Below are 24,161 nucleotides of genomic sequence, written 5' to 3'. Positions count from 1 at the left end.
AATTTTGGATGGTGTTAAGCTTCTTGAATGTTGTTGGTGACGCACTCCTCCAGGCAAGTGGGGAGTATTCCATCACACTCCTGGTTTGTGCCTTGTAGATGGTGGTCACATTTTGGGAGTCAGGAGGTAAGTTATTCATTGCAGTATTCTTGCCTCTGATCCATAGCTACTGTGTTTATGTAGTAAGTCCAGTTGAGTTTCTGGTCAATGGTAACCCCCAGGATGTTGATAGTTGGAGATTCAGTGATGATAACACCATTGACTGTCAAGGGGTGGTGGTTAGATTGTCTCTTATTGGAGATGGTTATTGCCTGGCATTTGTGTGATGCATTGGCTAGCATTATGTAATTGTCCACACATATTCCAATACATTTCCCATGAAGAAAGAACCATGATATTTTAAGAGGTATCATTTTGTAGGGTTAATAAGGGCAGCAGATGGAGAGAATAGTGCAAGTAGAGAGGATGGATTGAGATAGTTACATTTAAAGTAATGATCAAGGAACATGGGGAGCAGGTGCTAAGTTTGCAGATGACACAAAGATAGATGGAGGGATAGGAGTGTTGAGGAAGTGGAGAGACTGCAGAAGGACTTGGACAGGCTAGGAGAGTGGGCAAAGAAATGGCAGATGGAATACAATGTGGGAAAGTGTGAAGTTACACATTTTGTAAGGAAGAATAGAGGCTTAGATTGTTTTCTAAATAAGTAAAGGCTTTGAACATTTGAAGCACAAAGGGACTTAGGAGCTGTGGTTCAGGATTCTCTGAAGGTTAACTTGTATGTTCACTTGACAGTTAGAACAGCAAATTCAATGTCAGCATTCATTTCAAGAAGGCTGGAAATCATGGACTACTCTCTAGTATCTGCCTTTTTCTTGGACACCTGCTTCTCCATCAAGGATGGGCACCTCAGCACCTCACTCTACCACAAACCCACAGATAACCTCATGCTGCTACACTTCTCCAGCTTCCACCTGAAACATATTAAAACAACCATCTTCTGTGGACAAGCCCTATGCATACACAGGATCTGTTCAGATGAAGAGAAGCGTGATGGGCACCTGGAAGTACTCAAGGATGCATTCATAAGAACAGGGTATGATGCTCAACTCATCGATCGCCAGTTCTGACGTGCCACAGCGAGAAAATGTAATGACCTTCTCAGGAGACAAACATGAGCTGCAACTGACAGGGTACCCTTCGTTGTCCAGTACTTCCCAGGAGCTGAAAAACTACACCATGTTCTTCACGACCTATAATACATTATCTTTGAAGATGAACACCTCGCCAAGACCTTTCCCATGCCTCCATTTCTCATCTTTAAACAGCCACCAAACCACAAACAGATCATTGTTTGTAGCAAACTGCCTGGCTTCCAGGATAATACCACACAATCTCGTCACAGTAGACGCTGCAAGACGTGTCAGAGTGTCGACAGGGATACCACCATTACGCATGAGGATACCTCCCACCATGTACGTGGCAGGTACTCATGTGCCTCAGCCAGCGTTGTCTATCTCATACACTACAGGCAAGAATGCGTTGAGGCATGGTACATTGGTGAGACCGAGCAGAGGCTATGGCAACAGATGAATGGACACTACACAACAATCAATAGAAAGGAATGTTCCCTCCCAGTCAGAGAACACTTCAGCGGTCTGGGACATTCGACCTCTGACCTTCTGGTGATCGTCCTCCAAGGCGGACATCAGGACGGGCAACAACGCAAAGTGGCCAAGCAGAGGGTTCATGTTACACTACAGGTGACCCCAATGCACTATACACACACACACACACATGCACACACGCACACATGCACACATGCACACAATCCCACACACACACACACACACACACACACACACACACACACACCTATAAACTCACACTCCTTCAGACCTGTGCACTCACGCAGACCCTCTCTCATACACAAGCTCTCTCTCATATGCTCATACATACACTCCCACACTCTCACGCACACAGGCACCCTCTCACAGATTTATATTGGGCGGCACATTGGTTAGCACTGCTGCCTCACAGTGCCAGAGACCCGGGTTCAATTCCCGCCTCAGGTGACTCACTGTGTGGAGTTTGCACATTCTCCCGTGTCTGCGTGGGTTTCCTCCGGGTGCTCCGGTTTCCTCCCACAGTCCAAAAATGTGCAGGTCAGGTGAACTGGCCATGCTAAATTGCCCGTAGTGTTAGGTGCAGGGGTAAATGTAGGGGAATGGGTCTGAGTGGGTGCGCTTTGGCGGGTCGGTGTGGAGTTGTTGGGCCGAAGGGCCTGTTTCCGCACTGTAAATAATCTAATCTAATCTATACCCCTTTACACTCACACTCACACATATACACACACTTCTCACAGACATTCATAACACACACACCCACATGCACACACACACATATAAGTTTGTGAGGTGAAATTGTATTTGCAACTGCATGAATCCATGTAAGATTCTGTAAATCTGATTTTTAATTAGAATCAGTCTGACCATTGTGGTATAGACAGTTTCACACAGGGCACCTCATACCTTCAATGCATTATCTGGCCGGCATGACACCAATTGTTAAAGTACACTTGAGAATGTAGCTTTAAAAACGTTCTGTGATTTACATATGAAAGAAATGAAACCAACTTGTTCATTCTAAAAGATGAGAGACTTGACAAACAATCCAGGTCTTTTTCAATATATAATTTCAGTTACATCACATTGTAAACTTATGCTATAAATTCTGTGCCTTATGATCTTATATTCCACAACCACCTGATGAAGGAGCAGCGCTCCGAAAGCTAGTGCTTCCAAATAAACGTGTTGGACTATAATTTGGTGTTGTGTTAATTTTTAACTTTGTACTCCCCAGTCCAACACCTCCCAGCACCTCCAAATCTGAACAGTAGGGATGTACTACTGAGATTGTATAAGGCTCTGGTCAGACCACATTTGGAATATTGTGAGTAGTCTTGAGCCCCATATCTTGGAAGGATGTGCTGGCCTTGGGACAGGACCAGAGAGGTTTACAAGAATGATCCCAGGGATGAAGAACTTGTCATTGTGAGGAATGGTTGAGGACTCTGGGTCTGTACTCAATGGGATTTAGAAGGATGAACAGGGATCTGATTGAAACTTACAAAATACTGAGAGGCCTGGATAGAGTGGATGTGGGGGAGGATGTTTCCACTTGTAGGAGAGACGGGGATCTGAGGTCACAGCCTCAGAGTGAAGGGATGACCTTTTAGAAACGAGTCAGACTGTGGTGAATTTGTGGAACTCATTGCCACAGAAGGCTGTGGAGGCCAAGTCGTTGAGTGTCTCTAAGATAGAGATTAGATTACCTACATTGTGGAAACACGCCCTTTGGGTCAACCAGTCAATACCGATCCTCCGAAGAGTAACCCACCCAGACACATTTCCCTCTGACTAATACACCTAACACTGTGGGCAATTTAGCATGGCCAATTCACTTTACTGCACACTTTTGGATTGTGGGAGGAAACCCACGCAGACACAGGGAAAACGTGCAAACTCCACACAGACAGTCACATGAGGCTGGAATCGAACCTGGAATCCTGGTACTGAGACTGCAGTGCTAACCACTGAGCCACCATGCCACAAAGATAGGTTCTTGGTTGTTAAAGGGATCAAGGGTTATATGGATAAAGCAGAAGAATGGGATTGAGAAACCTATCAGCCATGATCGAATGGCAGAGCAGACTTAATAGGCTGAATGTTCTAATTCTGCTCCTATATCTTTTTGATCTTATGGTCTGCCTCATGAGAGATCAGCCCTATGGTCCAGTAGGTATATGAAGACTTTACTTTGACCATCATATCTGTGGTATGATATATTAAACAAAAGAAAATCTTTCTTTATTAATACAGCTTTCTAAAAAAATACACTTTGATGAGTAGCTAGAACAGTTTCAAAATTTGGAGCTCTAAGTTATGTCGCTAGACTCTCAGAACTGAACAAGTCAGTTCAGAAACAAAAACAGAAAATGCTGGAGAAACTCAGCAGGTCCGACAGCATCAGTGGAGACTGATACAGCAGTAACATTTCAAGTTTCAATGTGATTCTTCTGTAGACCTGAAGAGAGGTAGACCTATTGGATTTTTACAGCCTTTCTGTTTTTAAATCGGATTTTCAGCATCTTCAACATTTTGCTTTTATGTTAGATCATAACACTGATGGTAGTATGCAAACATTTAATAACGTCTGAGGCTTGTTTTTATTTTATTCTGGCAGAGACCTAAGTCTTTAAGATCTAGGAGCAGAAGTAGGCCATTCAGCCCATTGAATCTACTCTGCCATTCAATGAGATCATGGCTGATCTGATGCTCCTCAATTTCACTTTCCTGCCTTTTCCTCCCTTACTGATTAAAATTTTATTTCAACCTTGAATATATTTAATAAGCCAGCCTCAACAGATCTCTATGGTAAAGAATTCCACAGATTCACTACCCTCTCAGAGAAGCAATTTGTCCTAATCTCCGTCTTTAATGGGTGACCCTTTATTCTGAGATTATGTCCTCTGGTCCTGGACTCTCCCACAAGAGTTAACAACTTTTACATATCTACCCTGTCACCTCCCATTCTTCTATACTCCAATGAGCACAGGCTCAACCTATTCAACCAGTTCTCATAAAATAATCCTTCTATTTCCAGTCGCAACCTAGTGGACCTTCTCCAGTACCTCCAATGCTTGGCATGAAGCCATTTCAAATGAATAGATTTGTACTTGAGTATCCCATGAAACAATTTTAGGCTTGTTGTGACAAACATGAGTAAGGCAGTTTAGATATTTAATCAAACCAGCTATCAAATGGTAATTGTTAAATATAGTGAAAATTGCTATTGTAATGTAAGATCATACTTAAATATTGTGATAATGTAAGAATTTCTTCTTTAGATTCAATGAATTTGATATTGACGCTTCACCAGCATGCACCTTGACCTATGTGGCTGTCTATGATGGTTCGAACACTCTTGCACCACTTTTAGGCCAGTTCTGTGGTGCAAAAATGCCACCTGTTTTGAGGACTACCGACAACTCGATATTCCTTGTGTTTAAAATAAACAGCTATTGTCCTGTTGGAGAATGGAAGGCTTCATATACAGAGACATTAGGTAAGTGACATATGAAATTTGAGAAATAAATTAAGCAAAATTGAATCTTGCCATTTGATTTCTCACTTCAGAATTTTAGGGCAAATTCTACACAATGCTAATGATATGTTTAATAAAAACTTTTTTAGGTTACATATTTTACCTATTTTAGGCTAAATCCTCTTAAATGAGTTATGATATGTATGAAGGATATTATAATTCCCAGAGTGGAATTTTGTGATGCTTCATATTTAAGGGATGCCAATATTGAGGGTTTATGGACAGAAACTTAATTGTAAGGGGTAGAGTAGGAGACACATTCATCATCACTATAAAAATCAAAGTCTGTGTCAGTCCACATAAAATATTCACATGTACAATGAAGTATTCATATCTGAAATGAGTATGATATCCTGGGTAATCCAAGATGGAGGATGGGAAAAAATTGTGGCTGTAAGAGCTGTTCCTTTTTTTGAAGTATTTTCGATGTTAAAGCTGATTTCCTGGAATTTCAGGAGCTGTAATTACTGTTTGATAAGTTGTTGCATTGTTTTGGAACTTTGGGAAAAAAAGAACAAATGATGGTACTTTGAAAAGGAGGAAGGGAAACAAAGACAGTGACCACATGGTCAGTGATTCATATGCAGAAATAAACCTACACTGCTGTCTGACCCAACAGTAACCTGCATAGCTGCTGTCTTTGCTGTCTGGTTTCAAGTATCTCTGGACATTTGAATTTGTTTGAAGAAAAATAAGCAAACAGCGAAATTCACAACTGACCTTGGAGAAACCTGCGTGTGGGAGCTCACAGCTGGGGAGCAGCTAAGTGGCTGTTTAAAGTATATCCTTACTGTTTTTCTTGAATAGAGCGTGGTTTCGTTTTATTAAATGTTGTTATTGATATCTGTCTCTTCATTAAACTTTAAAAATAGGTACTAAGCTAGCCTGAAGCAGTATTTTTAGAGCAGTAGTACAGTGCTATTTTCTCAGTCTGTAGATTGTTAAGATGCAAAGGTGGCCTTTAGTATAGTAATGTTGTCTTCTTGTTGGATGTGGGATATTAGGGAGTGTTTCCATGCTACCGATGATTATGTCTGTAGGAAGTGTTTGGTTATGAATCCTTTTGGATCTCATGGAGCAGCAGTTAGAGGCGATGAGGAATTTACAGGAGCTAGGGGTGTGATGGATGGCAGTTGCAGGCAGGGAGATACATCAAAGATACAGTCAGGTAGGTGGGTTACTGCCAGGAAAGGTAGGAGAGGGAGGCAGTGGGTGCAAGAGTCTCCAGTAGGTACATCCATATACTGAATCAGAAACTTTTCTTGTACACACTTAACAAATTCATCTCTATCCATGCCTTTAACACTATGGCTGTCCCAGTCAATGTTTGGAAAGTTAAAGTTCCCTACAACTATCATCCTATTATTTTTACAGATAACTGAGATCTCCTTACAAATTTGTTTTTCAATTTCCCGCTGACTATTGGGGGATATATAGCACAATCCCAATAAGGTGACCATTCCTTTCTTAATTCTCACTTCCACCCAATAACTTCCCTGGATGTATTCCTAGGAATATTCACCCTAAAAACAGCCATAATTTTATCCCTAATCAAAAATGCCAAGGTGAATTAATCCCTGGGACCCGATCAGGTGTATCCTGTGGGAAGCTAGGAAAGTGACTGCTGGACCCCTTGCTGAGATATTTGTATTATTGATAACCATAGGCGAGGTGCTGGAAGACTGGAGGTTGGCTAATGTGGTGCCAGTATTTAAGAAAGGTGTTAAGCAAAAACCAGGGAACTCTGGACTGGTGGGTCTGACATCAGTGGTGAGTAAGTTGTTGGAGGGAATCCTGAGGATTTACATGTATTCGGAAAGGCGAGGATTGATTAAGGATAGTCAACATGACTTTGTGCATGGGAAATTGTGTCTCACAAACTTGATTGAGTTTTTTAAAGAAAGAACGAATAGCATTGATGAGGGCAGCGCAGTGGACATGATTTATCTGGACTTCAGTAAGGCATTTGACAAGGTACCCCATGGGAGACTGGTTAGCAAGGTTAGATCACATGGAATACAAGGAGAACTAGCCATTTGGATATAGAACTAGCTCAAAGGTAGAAGACAGAGGGTGGTGATGGAGGATTGTTTTTCAGACTGGAGGCCTGTGACCAGTGGAGTGCCACAAGGATTGGTGCTGTGTCCACTGCTTTTTGTCATTTTTATAAATGATTTGGATGTGAACAAAGGAGGCATGGTTAGTAAGCTTGCAGAAGACACCAAAATTGGAGGTGTAGTGGACAGCGAAGAAGGTTACCTCAGATTACAATGAGATCTTGACCAGATGGGGCAATGGGCTGAGGAGTGGCAGATGGAGTTTAATTTAGATACATGCGAGGTGCTACATTTTAGAAAGGCAAATCAGGGCAGGACTTATACACTTAATGGTATGGTCTTGAGGAGTGTTGCTGAACAAAGAGACCTTGGAGTGCAGGTTCATAATTTCTTGAAAGTGGAGTCACAGGTATATAGGATAGTAAAGAAGGTGTTTGGTATGCTTTCCGTTATTGGCCAGTGCATTGAGTATAGGAGTTGGGAGGTCATGTTGCGGCTGTACAGGACATTGGTTCGGCCACTGTTGGAATATTGCGTGCAATTCTGGTCTCCCTACGTTTGGAAGGATGTTGTTTAACTTGAAAGGGTTCAAAAAAGATTCACAAGGATGTTACCATGGTTGGAGTGTTTGAGCAATAGGGAGAGGCTGAATGGGGTGTTTTCCCTGGAGGTTTGGGGCTGAGGGTGACCTTATAGAGGTTTATAAATTCATGAGGTGCATGGTTAAAAATCACACAACACCAGGATATAATCCACCAAGTTTATTTAGAAGCACTAGCTTTCAGAGCGCTGCTCCTTCATCAGGTATTTGTGGAACCACCTGATGAAGGAGCAGTGGGTGGTATGTGTAGAGAATAAACTGCCGAGGAAGTGGTATAGGCTGTACAATTACAACATTTAAAAAGCATTTGGATGAGTATATGAAGAGGAAGGGTCTAAAAGGATATGGGCCAAGTACTGGCAAATGGGATTCTGATTGATTGGTTGATAGTCACGTGTACTGAGAAACAGTGAAAAGCTTCCATGTAAATGGAAGGTTGGATTCTGTGATAGTCTGGGCTGTGCACACAACCTTCTGTAGTTTCTTATGGTCCTGGGCAGAGCAATTGCCATACCAGGTCGTTATGCACCCAGACAGTGTGCTCTCAATGGTGCACCTGTCGAAGTTGTTGAGAATCCTTATGGACATGCTGAATTTCCTGAGCTGCTCAAGGAAGAAGAGGCATTGTTGTGCCTCCTTGAGTGTCGCATCTACATGGGAAGTCCAGGACAGGATGTCGGTTATTGTCACTCCGAGGAACTTGACTCTCTCCACCCTCTCAACCTCAGTTCCATTGACGTAGATGGAACATGTTCTCCTCCTGTCTTTCAGAAGTCAATGATCAGTTCTTTAGTGTTTCTGATGTTGAGACAGAGGTTGTTCTCATTGCACCATGTCACCAAGCTCTCTATCTCCCTTCTGTATTTTGACTCATCGTTGTTAGATATCTGTCCCTCTACAGTGGTGACATCAGTGAACTTGTAGATGACGTTTGTTTGGAATTTGGCAACACAGTCATGAGTGTACGGGGAGTACAGTAGGAGGCATCCTTGGGGGGCTTCAGTGTTTAGTGTTATTGTGAAGGAGGTGCAGTTACCTATCCTCACTAATTGCGGTAAATGTCATTTCTACCCTATTCGGTGCATGAATTTCTGCTACACGAGAATGGGAACTGTACATTTAAGTGACAGTTCGTCACTTGGTGAGAATCACAGGGTACAAAACTAATGAGAAATAACCCATAACATGTGTTGAATGTACATTTATCAATGGTCTGAAGAACAGTTTTATTTCTTTCAATTTTATTGATAGTGAACATTGGAATTAGTGCTCCAAAACGTCAGACTGCAATTCAGTGCACAGTGTATATGGTAATAATTCGCAAACAACATATTTTCTAAAATTATATGCACAAAGTTTGCTAAAGCTGGAATTCAAATCAGATGGTGACCTATAGGGCATATCACTTCATAGCAATTAGTTGCCAGAGCACCCAGCATAGAAGCATTCATCAAATAAATCAGCTTCCTAAATGTTAACCTGTCACTGTGCAACAAGAATAAATGCTTCATCAGATTTAACAGTCTTATCTATATAATTGAAAAATCATGTGAGAACTGGATGAGGTTGGGTTTGATTTTGATGTCTGTTATCCATCCATTTCCCATAACATTTTACGCCATTGATAATAATAAAAATGTATCAACCCCTACTTTAAATAGCCTTGAATACTGAGCTTTCTCAGTTCTCTGTGGTAAAGAACTCGAAAGATTCAGTGTCCTCTATGTAAAGAATTTTATTTCACCTCAGTCCTAAGTGGCATAGCCCTTATTTTTAATTGATTAATTGCCTAATTATTTTTGCCTGATATATTTATTGTCATATCTACCAAGGTATGCTGAAAAGCTTTGTTTACGAGCAGTACAAGCAGATCATAGTAAGCAAAGGATGTACAGATCAAAAAGACATGGACAGACGCAGAAAGTTACATTGCACAGGGCGTGCGCTAAGTGAGATCAGCACTTAGCAAGATCAACATTATTTAAAGCTAGAGAGCCCACTCATCAACCTAATAACGGCTGGGAAGAAGCCATTCCTGAACCTGCTGGTGTGTGTGTGTTCAGGCGTCTGTATCTCCTGCCTGATGGAAGAGGTTGTAAGAGAGCATTAGTTATACCCCCTGGTTCCAGACTCCCAAACTAGGGGAAATATCTTACCTGCACCCTGTCTGTTCATTATTTTGTAGGTTTCAGTGGCTCAATGGTTAGCACTGCTGCATCACAGCGCCAGGGACACGGGTTCAATTCTACCCTCGGGCGACTGTCTGTGTGGAGTTTGCATATCCTCCTCGTGTCTGCGTGGGTTTCCTTCAGCTGTTCCAATTTCTTCCCACAGTCCAAAGATGTGCAAATTAGGATGACTGGCCATGCTAAATTGCCCAACAGTGTGCACAGTTGTGAAGGCTCAGTGGACTAGCCATGTGAAATGCAGAGCTGGAAGGAAAATGTAGAGGGGTGAGTCTGGATGGAATTCTCTTCGAAGGGTCAGTGTGAATTCGATGGGCTGAATGGCCTGCTTCCACATTGTACGGGTTCTATGATAAGTGGCATGTAATCTCTCATTCTTCGAAATAGGCTCATTTTGCTCAATCTCTCTTCACTGGACAGTCCCGCCATCCTGAAAACACGTGTGAACATCCTAGCAACAAGGTGAACCTTTGTTGCAATCCTATTTGGAAATCTTATCTTTCCTGAGATAAGAAGCCCAAAACTGCACACGGTACTCCATGAGTGGCCTAACCAAACATCTATACAATGGAAGCCACACTTAATCACTACCCCTGTACTCCAATCCTCTTGCGATAAAGGCTAACATTCCAAAGAATAACTTGCTACAGCTGTGTGTTAACATTCAGTGACTTAGTGACAAGGACGGCCAAGTCTCGTTGCACATTTACTCTTTCCACCCTGTCACAATTCAACAAATACACTGTGTTCTTCCTACCAAAGTGGAGAACCTCATATTTTTCCACATTAAGTTCCATCTGTCATGTTCTTGGCCAATCTGTAAGCTTGTCCAAATCATCCTGGAAACATTTCACATCTTCCTTACAACACACATCCCTTTTTAACTTTGTGTCATCTGCAAATCTGGAAATATTGCATTTGGTCCCTGAATCCAAATTATTGATATATATTGTGAATGGCTGTGACCTGAGAAATGATTCTTGAGGTGCTATTAGCCAACATGAGAATGGTCCATTTTTTCCTATTCTGTTGTCTGTCAGTCAGCTAACCCTTAATCCCTGCCAATTTAATATCTCCTACACAAAAGCTTTACTTTTGTTCTTTAACCTCCTGCGGGAAACTTATTAAAAACCTCTGAAATTCCAAATACACCACATCAATCAACTCCTTATCAATTTTGTTAGTAAATTAATCAAAATCTCCAAGTTTGTTGAACAGAGTTTTTCATTCAATAATCTATACTGACTAGACCCAATCAGATTATTTTTATCAAAGTTCAATTTATCACATAGTTTATAACAGATTTATACATAGGTCATTTTGGATATTTTAAATAACGAAGGACAAGATATTTAGAGTATTAATCTCTCCTTCAGTAGATGAAATGTGAAATAAGAGGGCATCACCTTAGAAGTCAAATTAAGCTGAATAAAAGAGATTCCAGGAAAAGATTTTTCATTCAAAGAGCTATTATTGCAGCTACATTACTGCCCGGGAAGCATTAAATAATTGCTTAGGCCTCCTAAATATCAGGCATTATATTGTGAAATATATGTTTCTCCCCCATTTGATAAACCATAAAGAGTTGCTGTGCAATGCTCGAAACAAACGTTAGCCCCTTTGTTTATGGAAGTAATGGGCCTAATGTCTGTTTGAGGTTCCCATTGCTAGGTTAATTTGCCCTGAGACTAATCTGATTTTGCTGACAAAAATTAGATCTATTAGTAATGAAATTGCAAGTTCCACATCTGGATCCTGCCTGAAAAATACAGGGCCCCTTTTATTCATATTTATTGTTTCCAGCACACAATTGCGCACCACTCTACAAGCCCAACAGACAATCCTAAATTGTCACTGTCATTCTTTTGTGACCGCAAGGTTATCGAGCATATCACAGAATCACATCCATTGTTGGACACTGCGTTGCCATCAGGCTCATGCTTTCAAAACCCGAAATGGCGTCCAACATTAGATACATTTCTGCGCGATTTGCTGGATGATCCTGTATGCAGGAAGAATTACACTGACAACCAATTCAGTATTGTCAGTCTGGCTCACAGCATATTGCACCTGTCAGCAGTTGAAGCTACATATATTAATGCATGGAGTCCTGTTCTTTGCAGACAGAAGTAACACGCACATGTCCTACATCTTTTACCATAAAGTGGATGACAGTAATTTGTCCTATCTAGATTTACAGATGTTGCTGTTAATTTTTCATGAGTTGTCCATGGACACTTCTGACAATTCAAAGTTTGGGAGAAGATTTGTAGCTCGGGTGCTCGTTGTTGTGGTTCTGTTCACCGAGCTGGGAATTTATGTTGCAGACATTTCATCCCGTCTAGATGACATCTTCAGTGCTTGGGACCCTCCTGTGAAGCGCTTCTGTGATGTTTCCTCCAGCATTTATAGTGATTTGTACCTGCCGCTTCCGGTTGTCAGTTCCAGCTGTCCGCTGCAGTGGCCGGTATATTGGGTCCAGGTCGATGCGCTTATTGATTGAATCTGTGGATGAGTGCCATGTCTCTAGGAATTCCCTGGCTGTTCTCTGTTTGGCTTATCCTATAATAGTAGTGTTGTTCCAGTCGAACTCATGTTGTTTGTCATCTGAGTGTGTGGCTACTAAGGATGCTGATCATGTCGTTTCGTGTTGCTTGATGGTTTTCAGCCTTTACTTGATTTGACATCTTTTGAAATGGAATGAACTGGAAGAGTTTACAGTGCCTGCTGCCTGGATCCAGAGCAGGGAATGGTAGCAATTCTGTTTGTGATTTACGGTGCTTAATGAGAGTTGGAGACACTTTATAGGGCATTCTCTGGCTTGAGAATGCTGGCAAAGTGAATTCTTGGCATAAAATTTCTGTATACATTATAATCTTGGCATTGATTTACTCCACTGAATAATAAGTGGATACTTCAATTTTGTTTCTGTCAAGATATTACATTTTATATCTTGAGAAATGAGCCAAATTTTATAATAGTACAGGATTTCTCACAATAAATTATTAAAATTCTCAGATTTTGTATCTCACTAATACTTCCTTGAAACTCTGTGCTACAGCAAACACATCTTAATAACACATCTTGTTGTACCGATGATCACAGGGAATGCTCTCATTAGTTATAGAGTCATAGAGTCATAGAGATGTACAGCATGAAAACAGACCCTTCGGTCCAACCCGTCCATGCCGACCAGACATCCCAACCCAATCTAGTCCCACCTGCCAGCACCCGGCCCATATCCCTCCAAACCCTTCCTATTCATATACCCATACAAATGCTTCTTAAATGTTGCAATTGTACCAGCCTCCACCACATCCTCCACCACATCCACCTTACACGTACCACCCTCTGCGTGAAAAGGTTGCCCCATAGGTCACTTTTATATCTTTCCCCTCTCACCCTAAACCTATGCCCTCTAGTTCTGGACTCCTCAACCCCAGGGAAAAGACTTTGTATATTTATCCTATCCAGGCCCCTCATAATTTTGTAAACCTCTATAAGGTCACCCCTCAGCCTCCGACGCTCCAGGGAAAACAGCCCCAGCCTGTTCAGCCTTTCCCTGTAGCTCAGAACCTCCAACCCTGGCAACATCCTTGTAAATCTTTTCTGAACCCTTTCAAGTTTCACAACATCTTTCCGATCGGAAGGAGACCAGAATTGCACGCAATATTCCAACAGTGGCCTAACTGATGTCACTGATGAAATTAACGTGATGACTCCCATAAGACTCGGTGAGAAATCTCCATCCAATAAAACTGAGGAAATTTGCACCTTGACAAAAAAATTGTAAGATTCACCCGAGTCCCCAACCAGCTCTTGTAGCCATTGTAATTATATAGCTAGTCCTGTTCAATAGGTGGGATTTATGACAAGTTGATGGTTGAGGATTGAATGATGGTCTAATAACAGGTGCCAGTAGCTGACGTGGCTCCACTTTTCAAGAAGGATGTTGGAGGTAAACCAGGGATGTATAGACCAGTGAGTCTCACATCGGTGGCTGGGATATTTTTGGAGAAAACAATGAAGAAGAGAATTAATCTTTATTTAAAGAAGCAAGACTTGATCAGGGATAATCAGCATGGCTTTATCAGAGGGAAATCATGCCTAACAATTTTTTCCTCAGATAATGATGGCTAGCTTTAAACATAGCTTTAAATTAAGGGGTGATAGATATATGACAGATGTCAAAGGTAGTTTCTCTACTCAGAGAGTAGTAGGGGTGTGGAACGCCCTGTCTGCAACAATAGTAGACTCACCAACTTTAGGGGTATTTAAATGGTTATTGGGTAGACATGTGTGAAAACAAAATAGTATAGGATAGATTGGCTTCACATTGGGTCCACAGGTCGACACAATATTGAGGGCGAAAGGGCCTGTACTACGCTGTAATGTTTTATGTTCTATGCTCTAAATCTGTTTGAATTTTTCAAGGAGGTGACCAAATGTGTAGATATAGGCCGTGTAATTGACGCAGCTTGTATGTATTCCAGGAAAGCCCTCAACAATGACCGATATGGGAGACTGCTAAAGAAGGGAAAGCACATGGGGTCCAGGATAACTTGGCAAGTTGGGTCTAAAATCTTTGATTGGCAGGAGACAGGGGTTGGTGGTAGAAAACTGTTTGTGCGACTGAAGACCAATGTCCAATGGCATACCACAGGGATCGCTATTAGGTCTCTTATTGTTCATGATCTATATATATATATACAAATGATGTAAATGAGAATGTGAGGAGGATGATAAGTAAATTTGCAGCTGATACAAAGCTTAGCCAGGTGGTTGATAGTGACAAAGTAGGTTTAGGTTACAGGAGGGTATCATCGGGTTGGTCAGATGGGCAAATCAGTGGCAGATGGAATTAAACCCTGCTAAGTGTGAGGTGATACAATTTGGAAGAAGTTACAAGACAGCAGAGTACTCAATTAATGACAGGACTCCAGTAAGCTCAGTGGAACAGTCAGATCTTGGGTGCTTATCCACAAATCTCTGAAGATGGCAACCTGGATTAATAGGGTAGTTAAGAAAGCGTCTGAGACATTTGCCTTTATCATTTGAGGTAAAAATTGTAAGAACAGGATTATATGTGAATTGGAGCTGTACAGAACTTTGATTACATCAGAGCTAGAGTACTGTGTGCAGTTCTGATCACCCCACTATAGGAAGGATATAATTGCACTAAGGGACTGCAGAAGAGATTCACCAGGATGCTGCCTGGGATGGAGCACTTTAGTTATGAAGAGAGGCTGGATAAGCTTGGGTTATTTTCTTTGAAGCAGAGAAGGTTGAGGAAGGAACTTGATAGAGGTGAATAAGATTATCAGGGGCATGGCCAGGCATGAATGGAGAGTGGCTGTTCCCATAGGTGAAGGATCGTAAAACCATAGAATCCCTACAGTGTGGAAACCGGCCATTTGGCCCAACAAGTCCACATCAACCCTACAAAAAGTATCCCACCCAGACCTATTCCCCTACCCTACTACTCTACATTTTCCCTGATTAATGCACCTAGCCTACACTTCTCTGAACACTATGGGTCATTTAGCTTTGGCCAGTTCACCTAACCTGCACATCTTTGGACTGTGGGAGGAAACAGGAGCACCCGGAGGAAATCCACACAGACCTGGGGAGAATGTGCAAACTCCACACAGATAGTCGTCCAATGCTGGAATTGAACCAAGGACCCTGGTGGTGTGAGGCAGGAGTGCCGCTTACTTTTTAAAATGATAGGTGGCCATCCAGGAAATTAAACATGCTGTTTAAAACGAGGGTATAATTTTAAAATAAAACAAGGAGGGGATTTGAGGGTAGATGAGGCTGGTAACCTCACAACCTTCAAAAAATACTTGGATATGCACTTGAAATATAATATTCAAGGCTCTGGGCCTAGTGCTGCAAAGTGGGACTGTGTGGATTTAGTGTAGCTTTGCTGGTATAACCTTGCTGAGCCAGAGCCCCTTCTGTACTGTATGATTTAATGACCCCTGCATATGCAGTATCAGCGTAGCGAGCCTTCTCTGGACTGTCTCCAATGCTTGTATGTCTTTCCTTAGATAAGGTGCCCAAAACTATTCGCAGTATTTACTTGTGGTTGGACTAGTGCCTTGTATAACTTTAGCAAGACCTCTCTACTTTACACTCCAATCCCTTTGAAATAAAGGCCAAATTCCATTTGCTTTCATCACTGAACTTGGATGCTCACTTTTTTTGTAATTCATATATGAAGATTCTCAAATACCTCTGTTCTGTAACTTTCTGCAATATTTTCCCATTTAAATAATATTCAGTCCCTCTATTACTCAAGCGAAAGTACATAACCACACATTTTCGATATGATCTTCCATCTGCCAAGTTTTTTGCCCACTCGCTTAACTTGTCTGTGTCTCTATGCAGACCCTCCATGTCATCGTCACCATGTGCCTTCCCACATCTGAGCGCAAAGCTGGCAGGTTCAGTGGAACCTGTCTGCTCACAGCTATTACCAATGTTTCACAGAGTCAACCATGCACTCAAATCTAGAGCCATAACATCAGACAGAACTTGGGCAGACTCCTCAGCTTTTCATTCTAGCCTGATCTTTGTGACTTCTGCTAGATGCCCCAACTTGTCTAAGTATCTCTGTCGGCTTGTTAATGGCCATGTCCAGAAAGTCATCATGTGTACTGGGTACAGCGGGGTCATGACCTCCAGTAGTCCCAGTGTCAGTGACTTCTTCCTCGTCTAGCTTCGGGTCCAAGCCAGTGCTGTGCTCTAGATAGATGACCTACTGAGCTAAATGTCTCTGAACTGGTGGAGGATGGAAACGAATGCCTTGATGATTCCTCCTCTGAGGTTCACAACTGCTCCACTTCAGAGAGGCGTTTTGAGTACTGGTAGAAATGATAATATATTTCCCAGATCAGGATGGTGAGTTGCTTTGAGGGAAAATTATACATGGTGGTGTTCTCATGTATCTGTAGTCCTTGTCCATGTTTGTGGCTGAGGTACTTGGAAGGTGCTGTTGAAGGATCTTTGGTGAATGCAACAAGTGGAATATTGATATTAGCCTGAGATCTTGACACAACTAAAGCAGATACAGGAATTTAGCTCAACTCATTTTACATTCAGCAAATATGTTTGTCTGGTAAACATTGAAACTTAACAGCTGAAGAAGTTATTTGTATGCCATTTTGTTTTCTTCTCTCCCAAACATTGGTTTGTTCATTTGGAAGTCGATAGTTCAACTCATCATTCACTCGTCAACACTAATGGCTCATTTCACAGCTTGTGAATGCAGTATATTATCTTGTTTACTATAATGTGGAGTAATGTCCAAGAGCAGTCAACTTTGGCATTCCTTGTTCACAGGAACTTAAATATGCTTTGGCAGATCAAATATGCAAAAAATTAAGCAATCATTCTCTTTGGATAGTTTCACCAGTAATTGCTCCATCTCTAAAGACTTCACAATAGGTCATTTCAGTACATACATTCCTTGGTTGGATAGCCTTATATGAATAGGGAAAAATTCTTGGAATAGTTATACTGTCATTTGGAGTCATCATCATGGAGGTCTTCCTGAAGTGAGTCCCTTAGATCATCTTTCCCATGTGTCTCTGTCCTGTATCAGCCTTTTCATTTTCTAATAACTTGCTTTAATTTTCAAGACATCTAATATTGATATTATTTTCTCTCCTCTTCTTCTCTTCACTTGAAATCTTCCCACTGTAACATCTCTTATTTGTCTATTTCCTCTGAGATGTAACCTGCCTCGTCTCTCTCCCTTTTCCCACTCACACTCAGTAAGTGTCATTGTTCACTCTCCCCAGCACTCCTTTATTTGTATTTTTATGGTCCATCTGATCATTTCTATTTTCTTCCATGTTTCAAAGCTATTTAGCAATTGAGCTCTGTTGTCCATCATGTTCAAGTCTCACTTCCATGCAAATTTGTGAAGAGTCATATTGGACTCAAAACATTAATTCTGTTTCTCCCTCCACAGAAGCCCTGCTGAGTTTCTCCAGCATTTTCTCTTTTTTACTACAACTAAAGCACTCTACAAGTCATGTAGTTATCTTTCTGGTTAACGATTGTTGCATATTACAAAATCCAACATTGCCCATTGCTATCATTATTCCTATTTTTTGTTGTACCTTCCATCCAGACATTATGGTTCCACTTGAAATATCGCATAAGTTCTATTTTTGTTCTGTCAATGAATATATGAACTTTTCTTAAGCTATTTCTTTGCTGGTATACTTGAAGTATTGGAAAAGCTAGAAAGGGTCAATCTTATTATGCAAAGGTAAAGATGATTAGCGACATTTTGCTTTCGGACTGAAAATAATAGCTGTTGGGAAAGGAAGGTGTTTTATTAACAAACTTTTGTGAAATAAAAAAGTTGGAAGGAGCATTGAAGAAGCTCATCCAAAAAAAATGAAAAAGCTGAAATGGCAGAATGGAATTATTACAGTGCAGAAGTTGGCCCATTATGTCTGCACTGGCTCTCTCAGCATTTTAACTTGGTGCCAGTCTCCTTCCTTTTCCCTGTAACCTTGATCATTATTTCTATTTAAGTAATCATCCACTTGAATGTCTCAGTTAAACCCTGCCTTAGCCACATTTCATTTGCGTATTTTTGCAAAGCAATTCTAAAAGTGAATGAGCGAGAAGTAAAGAATAAGGTTGACGCTGACTTCAGTGGATCAGAAATGCGAGGTGATAAGATAAGAGCAGGAATAAATGAGATAAAAGCTGGAATTGATGAAATACTTTCAGAGTTGATTAAAAGCAACGGAAACAATGTAGCATTTTCAAGGCTGGACATAGATATTGGCCCAGATCGTTACGGTCAGCAGTGTCTAGGGTGATTGCTAGTGACTGTGAATCACTGCCGTCCCAATATGAGAGTCCTTCCAGCTGGAACTTCCTGATCCAGTTACAGCAGTGACACTCATGCAGAGTTATCCAGGTAAGGCGAGGTGGTTGGTGAAGAGGAGCACTACAATAACATGCCGCCTATCTCCACTATCAGCTACCATATTCAGGTATGTGTTTAAGGATCTGAAAAGTTTGTGGTGGGTCACTCACTGAGTGAGTGGTTGGGACTGGGTGAGTAAGTGAGTCCGTCAATGACAGGGTGAATGTTTCTGCATTTAAATGGATGTGTGGGTCGATGTGATCAGTTAAGTTTGCGGTTGAATAAGTGAGTAGGTCAGTGGGTAGGCAGATGTGTGAATGGGTGGGGCAATGGGTATAAGGGAGCAGGTAACAGTTAGTGGAGTGGAGGGGTTGCGTCACTGAGGATTTGGGGAGGCATTCGGGTCAGGGGGTAGATCAGATAGGAGGTGAGTGGGGTTGTGGCGGCATGTGTGAGGGTGGTGCATTGAGCTACACCGCCAATGACCAGGATAGACCAGAAATTAAACCGTGTGATAATGTTAGGATAAGTATCGACGTGACAAGTGCATATCAAACATAATTCTCCGGTGCTGTGAATGGTGAAAGGGGCATTCGTAGCATGATCTGGGCAATCCATTAGAAATTTAACCTTCCCAATAATTGCTGTCAATGGCTGTGCACTCATAAGGCCTTCAAGTCCTAAAGTGTAACAACAAATGCCTCAACATTCATCATTTGGAGATGCCAGTGTTGGACTGGGGTGTACAAAGTTAGAAATCACACAACACCAGGTTATAGTCCAACAGGTTTAATTGGAAGCACTATATTTTGGAGCACTGCTTCTTCACCAGGTGGTTGTGGAGTACACAATTGTAAGAAACAGAATTTATAGCAAAAGTTTACAGTGTGATGTAACTGAAATTATACATTAAAAAAAACTTTGATTGTTTGTTAAGTCTCTCATCTATTAGAATGACCATGATAGTTTCACTTCTTTCGAATGTAAATCACAAAACTTTTTTTAAAAGTCACATTCTCAGGTGAACTTTAACAATTGGTGTCAGCCAGATAAGATGTTGAAGGCGTTAGCCCCCTGTGTGCTGTTGTCTGTGCCCTAATGTTTAGACTGTTTCTAATCTAAAAAATGAGTTAACAGAGTCTTACATGGATTCATGCAGTTTTTGAGCAAAGTACAATGTAACTCTGCAAATACAAATTCACCCCACAAACATATGTGTATGTGTGCATGTCGGTTTTGTGTCTGTGTGTGTGTGTGTAGTGCAATGGTAGTCACTTGTAGTGTGACATGAACCCAAAGTCCCGGTTGAGATCCTCCCTATGGCCACCGAACTTAGCTATCAGTGCTAACTGGGAATTGGAGTACTCTTCACCAGCCCGGGACTTTCCACCTCGGACCTTTGGGTGACCATCGTCCAAGATGGACTTCAGGACACGCAGCAACGAAAAGTGGCTGAGCAGAGGCTGATGCTAAGTTTGGTACCCATAGGGAGGGCCTCAACCGGGACCTTGGGTTCATGTCACACTACAAGTGACCACCATTGCACTATACACACACACACAGACCTCCTGCGCGCACACACACACACACACACCCCTATACACACAGACACTTACATACACTCCTACAGATACACACACTCACACATGCATCCTCTCACAGACTTAGACCCCTTTACACTCTCACACACACACATATACACTCTCTCTCACAGAACCCACAACCCCCCCACCCCAGACACGTCCACACACGCATAAAAGCCCACGTGCACATATACACATATACATTTGTGGGGTGAATTTGTACTTGTAGAGCTACATTGTACTTTGCTCAAAAACTGCATGAATCCATGTAAGACTGTTAACTCATTTTTTAGATTAGAATCAGTCTAAACATTATGGCACAGACAACAACACGGGGCTAACACCTTCAACATCTTATCTGGCTGACACCAATTGTTACAGTTAACCTGAAAATGTAACTTTTAAAAAATGTTTTGCGATTTACATATGAAAGAAGTGAAACTATCATGATCATTCTAACAGCTGAGAGACTTAACAAACAATCAAGGTATTTTTTTCAATGTATAATTTCAGTTACATCACACTAAACTTTTGGTATAAATTCTGTGTCTTACAATTGTGTACTCCACAACCACCTGGTGAAGGAGCGTCGCTCCGAAAACTAGTGCTTCCAATTAAACCTGTTGGACTACAACCTGGTGTTGTGTGATTTTTAACTTTCAATATTCATCAGAACTGTTACAGAAGATCTGGCCCATTTGGTAGAGAATGACGAGAGAACTTTATGGACAACAATGACCATCTAAGAAAGAAGCTAAAGGCATGCCACTGTTCTAACTTTTGGACACTTCATCTGATTGATTATCCTTCTATCATTTGGAATAAAATACAGAAATGGAGAATTTAAGTTCATGTACAATTGTGACAGGAGCACTGCAGTGTAAGAGTCTGTTGACTTCTCTCACACAGATGTTTCTATTTACATCAATCCTCAAATCACTGAATGCTCTCTCAAACACTGGGGGCTTGTGGAAACGCATTCATAGCTGTTAGAATTCCTTGTGGTGCTATGTCTATTTAAAGAGCTGCAACTCCAATTAAAAGGCAGATTCTTGGCTGAGGAGGAAGCATTGCAATTTGAAGCTAGACTACGAGGAGTCAGTTGGAGCATTCTCTATTTTGCAATGCAGCATTTATTTCTGCTGCCCCAGAGTTGCTTTTTGCAGGAAGGGAAGGAGGTGTGTTGACATTCTGCTCACCAGAGGACAGTTGTAGAAAGACCTGGAAACCTGATAGTTGACATGATAAAAGTGCCTCATTGCATTTTGTACTAATTCCTGGTAGCCACCAACCCAACTGTTCCAACCCTGGTGGATTTAGATAGCCACACTGGGTGAGTCACTGATGTGCACATGTGATCTGAAACCAGCAGCAGTGACAGTAGTTCCATCTTCAGTCGTATTGGCTAGAAATTTGGGACCTGCATTCAAAATTGTGGAGATAGAGTATAATGAATATGCAGACAGACCTCTGAGATTTATTGTGATCTGTAGTCATGTACTGAGACTCTGGTAGAACATTGGAACATGAGGAGTGCAGGGGTACCAGCTGCTAAATTGACATGCATACATTAAGGTCATAAGACCGTAAAGGAGCAGAATTAGGCCATTTAGCCTATCAAGTCAGCTCTGCCATTCAATCATGTGTAATACTTTTCTCAACCCCATTCTTTGCTTTTTTTCCTGTAACCCTTAATCTCCTTACTAATCCAGAACCTTCCTATCTCTGTCTTAAATACACTCAATGACTTTGCCTCCACAGCCTTCTGCAGTAATGAGTTCCACAGGTTCACGATCCTCTGGCTGAATAATTTCCTCCTTATCTCAGTTCTAAAGGATCATCTCTTCACTCTGAGGCTGTGCCCTTGGGTCCTAGTTTCTCCTTCTAGTGAAAACATCTTCTCCACACCTACTCTATCCAGAGCCTCTCAGTATTTTGTGAATTTCAATTAGATCCCCTCTCATCCTTCTAAACTCCATTGAGTGTAGACCCAGAGTCCTCAACTGCTCCTCCTATGACAAGCCCTTCTTTCCCAGGCTCACTGTCTGGACTCCTCTAATGCCAGCACATTCTTTTTTAGGTACAAGACCCAAAACTGTTCACAATTTTCCAAATGCAGTGTGACCAGAGCCTTAGATAGTCTCAGCAATAAATTTCTACTCTAGTATTCTAGCCCTCTTCAAATGAATGCTAACATTGCATTTGCCTTCCTAACTGTCAATTGAACCTGCACGTTAGCCTTAAAAGAATTCTGATCTAGGACTCCCAAGCCCCTTTGTGCTTCAGAATTCTGAAGGCTTTCCCCCATTTAGAAAATAGTCTATGCCTCTATTATTCCTACCAAAGTGCATGCTCCCCAAAAACTTCTGGCAACTTTGTCAGGCATGAGCACCTCTTGATGAAACCGTGCTGACTCAACCGCACACTTCCAAGTATTCCGCAATTTCATCCTTAATAATAGACTCTAAATAATTAACTAGCCTATAATTAAGTCAGGCTAACTAGCCTATAATTTCCGGTCTTATACCTCTCTTCTATCTCCATCTCTTCTTAAACAGAGGTGTTACATTACCCATTGTCCAGTCCTCTGAGACCTTCCCTGGCTCCTATTGATCACCACCAATGCCACCACAATCTCCTCAGCTATCTTTTTCAGAACCCTGGGGTGTACTCCACCTGGTCCAGGTGATTTATCCACCTCCAGACCTTTCAACTTCTCCAGTACCCTCTACTTGGTGATGGCCGCTACATTTGCCTCTGCCCCAACTCTCTCGAAGTTCTGGTATGCTGTTGGTGTTTTCCACTGTAATGCAAAGTACCTATTCAGTTCCTCCATCATTACTTTGTTTCCAATTAGTACTTCTCCAGCCTCATTTTCCAGCAGTCTAATGTTCATTCTTGCCTTTCTCTTACATCTTATATATTTTAAAAAAACTCTTGCAACTTTCTTTTTTATTATTGGCTAACCTATTCTCATATTTCATCTTCTCACCCCATATTACTCTTTTAGTTATCCTCTGCTGATTTTCAGAGGCTTCCCAATTTTCTGTCTTCCCACTGATCAACACCACATTGTATGCTTTTCTTTTGCTTTTATGTTGGTCCTGACTTCCTTGTCAGCACGGTTGCCTTGTCCTCCCCTTAGAATGTTTTCTCTTCCTTGGGATGAATTATCACTGTGCTTCTCAAATTACTCCCAGAAACTCCTATCATTGCTAGGCAACAGACATTGTGGAACATCTAATGCCATGGTATCAAAGAGGAGAAAGTGAGGTCTGCAGATGCTGGAGATCAAAGTTGAAACTTTATTGCTGGAACAGCACAGCAAGTCAGGCAGCATCCAGGGAACAGGAGATTCGACGTTTCGGGCACAGGCCCTTCTTCAGGAATGAGCAGAGAGTGTTCAGCAGGAGAAGATAAAAGGTAGGGAGGAGGGACTTGGAGGAGGGGCGTTGGAAATGTGATAGGTGGAAAGAGGTCAAGGTGAGGGTGATAGGTCGGAGTAGGATGGAGGCGGAGAGGTCAAGAAGAAGACTGCAGGTCAGGAAGGCGGTGCCGGGCTGGAGGGATTCGGCTGAGACAAGGTGGGGGGAGGGGGGATGAAGAAACGGGTGAAGTCCAAGTTCATCCCCTGTGGTTGGAGGGTTCCCAGTCGGAAGATAAGACGCT

At 41.8% G+C, this 24,161-nt stretch overlaps 1 protein-coding gene across 1 annotated transcript in view; it reads left to right on the top strand.

Moving 5' to 3' along the window:
- cubn (cubilin (intrinsic factor-cobalamin receptor)) overlaps positions 1 to 24,161 on the top strand; it is a 303,136-nt gene that overhangs the window by 231,614 nt on the left and 47,361 nt on the right. The window contains exon 45 of the mRNA XM_043690378.2: positions 4,910 to 5,127. Within this exon, the coding sequence (XP_043546313.2) occupies positions 4,910 to 5,127 (218 nt within the window). The remainder of the gene's footprint in view (positions 1 to 4,909; positions 5,128 to 24,161) is intronic.

This window comes from Chiloscyllium plagiosum, unplaced genomic scaffold, assembly GCF_037043375.1.
Source record: "Chiloscyllium plagiosum isolate Xiang-an unplaced genomic scaffold, Cpla_swu_hap1 HiC_scaffold_5, whole genome shotgun sequence".
NCBI classification, from domain to species: domain Eukaryota; kingdom Metazoa; phylum Chordata; class Chondrichthyes; order Orectolobiformes; family Hemiscylliidae; genus Chiloscyllium; species Chiloscyllium plagiosum.
The sequence above is the reverse complement of the archived record's forward strand: the minus strand, read 5'-3'. Positions and strand labels throughout refer to the sequence as shown.